Source organism: Alligator sinensis, unplaced genomic scaffold (genome assembly GCF_000455745.1).
Source record: "Alligator sinensis unplaced genomic scaffold, ASM45574v1 scaffold250_1, whole genome shotgun sequence".
Taxonomy (NCBI): Eukaryota; Metazoa; Chordata; order Crocodylia; family Alligatoridae; genus Alligator; species Alligator sinensis.
The window spans coordinates 1666750-1669520 of NW_005841888.1; the positions used below are offsets into that span (position 1 = coordinate 1666750).

The 2771-nt window shown below is 44.6% G+C and overlaps 1 protein-coding gene across 2 annotated transcripts in view; it reads right to left on the reverse strand.

The window, feature by feature from the left end:
• The window catches only part of FAM214A (family with sequence similarity 214 member A), an 80071-nt gene extending 77306 nt beyond the window's left edge, over positions 1–2765 (reverse strand). For both annotated transcript variants that reach the window (XM_006017952.3, XM_025197032.1), the window contains exon 1: positions 2510–2765. In XM_006017952.3, the coding sequence (XP_006018014.1) occupies positions 2510–2525 (16 nt within the window). In that variant the 5' untranslated portion in view covers positions 2526–2765. The remainder of the gene's footprint in view (positions 1–2509) is intronic.
• Between the last annotated feature and the right edge of the window lie 6 nt (positions 2766–2771).

The window sequence follows — 2771 nt, forward strand, 5'->3', positions numbered from 1 at the left end:
CTTTCCCTATCAGGGTCCTATGGAAAAAACAGAGAATATGGCATCAGTTAGCTGTCTCATCAGTTAGCTGTCTCATTATCGTCTGCCCTCATTCTCTGCTGGTGACACTTGGAAAGGTTTATTAATCGAGCAGTGTGATAAAGACAAGACAGACAAATGAATCTCCCTCCTTTCTCTAGTCCATATATTTGCATATTGCAATCCTATTGGGTGAAGTGTAAGCTTTATGTCAACTGAAAACGCAAATGTTTGATTTAATCAGTTTGTGATGGTATAGACAAAAATCCAGCTCAAATGGTCAGCTAGTCATTCAATTTAGAGGTGCAGAAGTACAATGGTCTATGCACACATAGAATCAACTATATAAAATACTGATTGCCTAGATCAGAATTTAGTTTCCAGAAGCTGAAATGAATTAAAAACTGAAATTATCAAAATCAAGTCAATATACCCTGGACATTTAAGTTTTTTCTTTATGGATTTAGTACTTTGTATTCATTTGGAGTTTTCAATATGTCATTGCTATGGCACCTGTCAAAATTTAGGCTGTGGCAAATTGAAATTTCTGCCTATTTTGTGTCCTTTGCTATTAAATTTGCGACAAATGATAGCAGGCGACTGTACACTTGACTGCTTGCTACCCTGTGGTGCAGCTGCTATGCAGAAGGCAGCACATATAAACATAGCATGACTGTGCCTCCAAAAGGGTGCCTACGTGCTGCATATGGCATTTAGGCAGCACTTTCACTACCCCCTTTGTACATGCTATTGCTCAAACACATTAGTGCACAGTTAAACTAGCATTTATTTACTAAACTAACTGGTAACAGTCTAATTGTAGTCTGAACAGCCACAGTGGTCTTTAAAAATAAGAAAACAACACCTTCACATTGGTTTACTGATTATCTTAAAAACAGTCATGTCACAGCACCTTCTGCTATTATTAACTTGTCTAAAGACTCTCAGAGATTATCAAGTATAGTCTTAATATGCTAAATGCTGATTTCCAGGGAGGGAAAAAACCTTATAGGTTTTTTATTTGTCTACACACCCACTCATTTCCATAAAATGCTGGTTAAGAGGCTCATCATTCCGCAATCATCTTTGAACATGAAATAGATAGCTGGGTTCTCCTATTTGCTAGGGGTTACGAAAAGCATAGGCAAAGGTCAAAAAGAGCTTTTTGGACTGCTAGAGCAGAGTACCTTAAAGCTGCAAATATTGACTCTGATTTTATCTATTTTTTAGTTCAACTTGGCAGTAGGCAGCTCTCAAACACATTGCCTCTTTATATTTAAGATCACATCAATATGCAAACAGACTGTTCTGTAGTAGGCAACTTTAAGAAAAAATAATGTTCTTTTGTTTCTTACTAGCACTAATCTCTTTCTTAAGAAGCACCAAAAAACCCCTGTGTACTGCTGATCTAGCTGTGCTACATATGTTCAACAGATATTCACAGAATAGAGGATGTCAGTCACAGTTTGTGAAAAAACAGCAACACATTCATTCCAGGTCCATATCAGAAAGTGTAATAACAAGCTTAATTAAAAGCACTTAGTGCACATGTATATTAGTATTTTAACACCTCAATAGCTAGACTATTTAAAAAGGTTTCTCACACAAAAATAAGTTCATACCACAGGCTAATGAAAACAACAATAAATAAATACCACAGAATAAACATCGCTATCAAAGTAAAAGGACCCGGGAAAACACTTGAAGGAACTTGCACACGTAGTTGCACACATGCGTCGTTAAATTCCTTAAAAATGACAAATGATGTAGTTTCTCTCTCAGGCTTCCTGGTTACAGCAAGGTACATTTTGACAGCAATAAATGCCGGCTAAGCTAAATATATGATCCAAAACAGCAGCCATGACACACTTTCAACTCTAGGGGCATCAGCAGCTGCTGCTATATTGAGCTCAAGAGCTAGAGACAGAAACATGCACACCTCAGCCCACCTTAATTTGCTTATCGATTTGCGATGTCATAGAAAGAAAGTGGATATAAAAACGACTGTGAAACAGCATATTCCAGCCTGCCGCTTATTACACAACTGCTTTGAAATTTAGAAAAACCCTGGTGGACTTTTTTTAATTTTATTGAAAGAGAGTTCTTTAAAAGTTCTCGATGTTTTCAGACGTGTTTGCGGGCAGCACCGGGCTGCGCTCACGCACCTCGGACTTCTGCGGCAACTGCCTGCCGGGCCCGCAACGCGCGACGGCAACCGCGGCCCACAGCCCCCGGCCCCGTGGGACTTCCCAGGGCAAAAAGAAGTTCACCCACAGGAGTGTCGGGCACAGGCAGCGACGTTTCCCCCCCCCACCGATGCAAACGCTGCGGATCCTGGATCCAGCGGAGGCGCCCTGCCCCCGCAGCCCTCCTTTCCTCGGCCGAGCCCCGCGCCGAGTCGGGACGACACAGGCACGACCCCCCCTGTTTACACGCCAGGCGGCTTCTAAAATTAGCAACAAAGCGTCTCCCCGCCGAGCCGAGCCTTTACCTCGTTCCGGCTTCATGGTGGCTGCCAGCCGGCTTCTCCGCCGACCCGTGGGCGAGTTTCCGTGCTCCTGCGGGGCTGCCTCCGGCGAGGCGGATCGGAGTTGCGTTGTTTTGTCGCGTAGAAAGAGTCCGTCAAGCCCCCGCCGGGGCTCCCCGAGGCGGCCGGGCAGCGCAGCGCAGCGCAGCACAGCGCAGCTGGCGGCCAGGCCTCCCGCCGGCGCTCACGGGACAGCTCCGGGACGTGCCCGCGCGTCCGGCCCCGG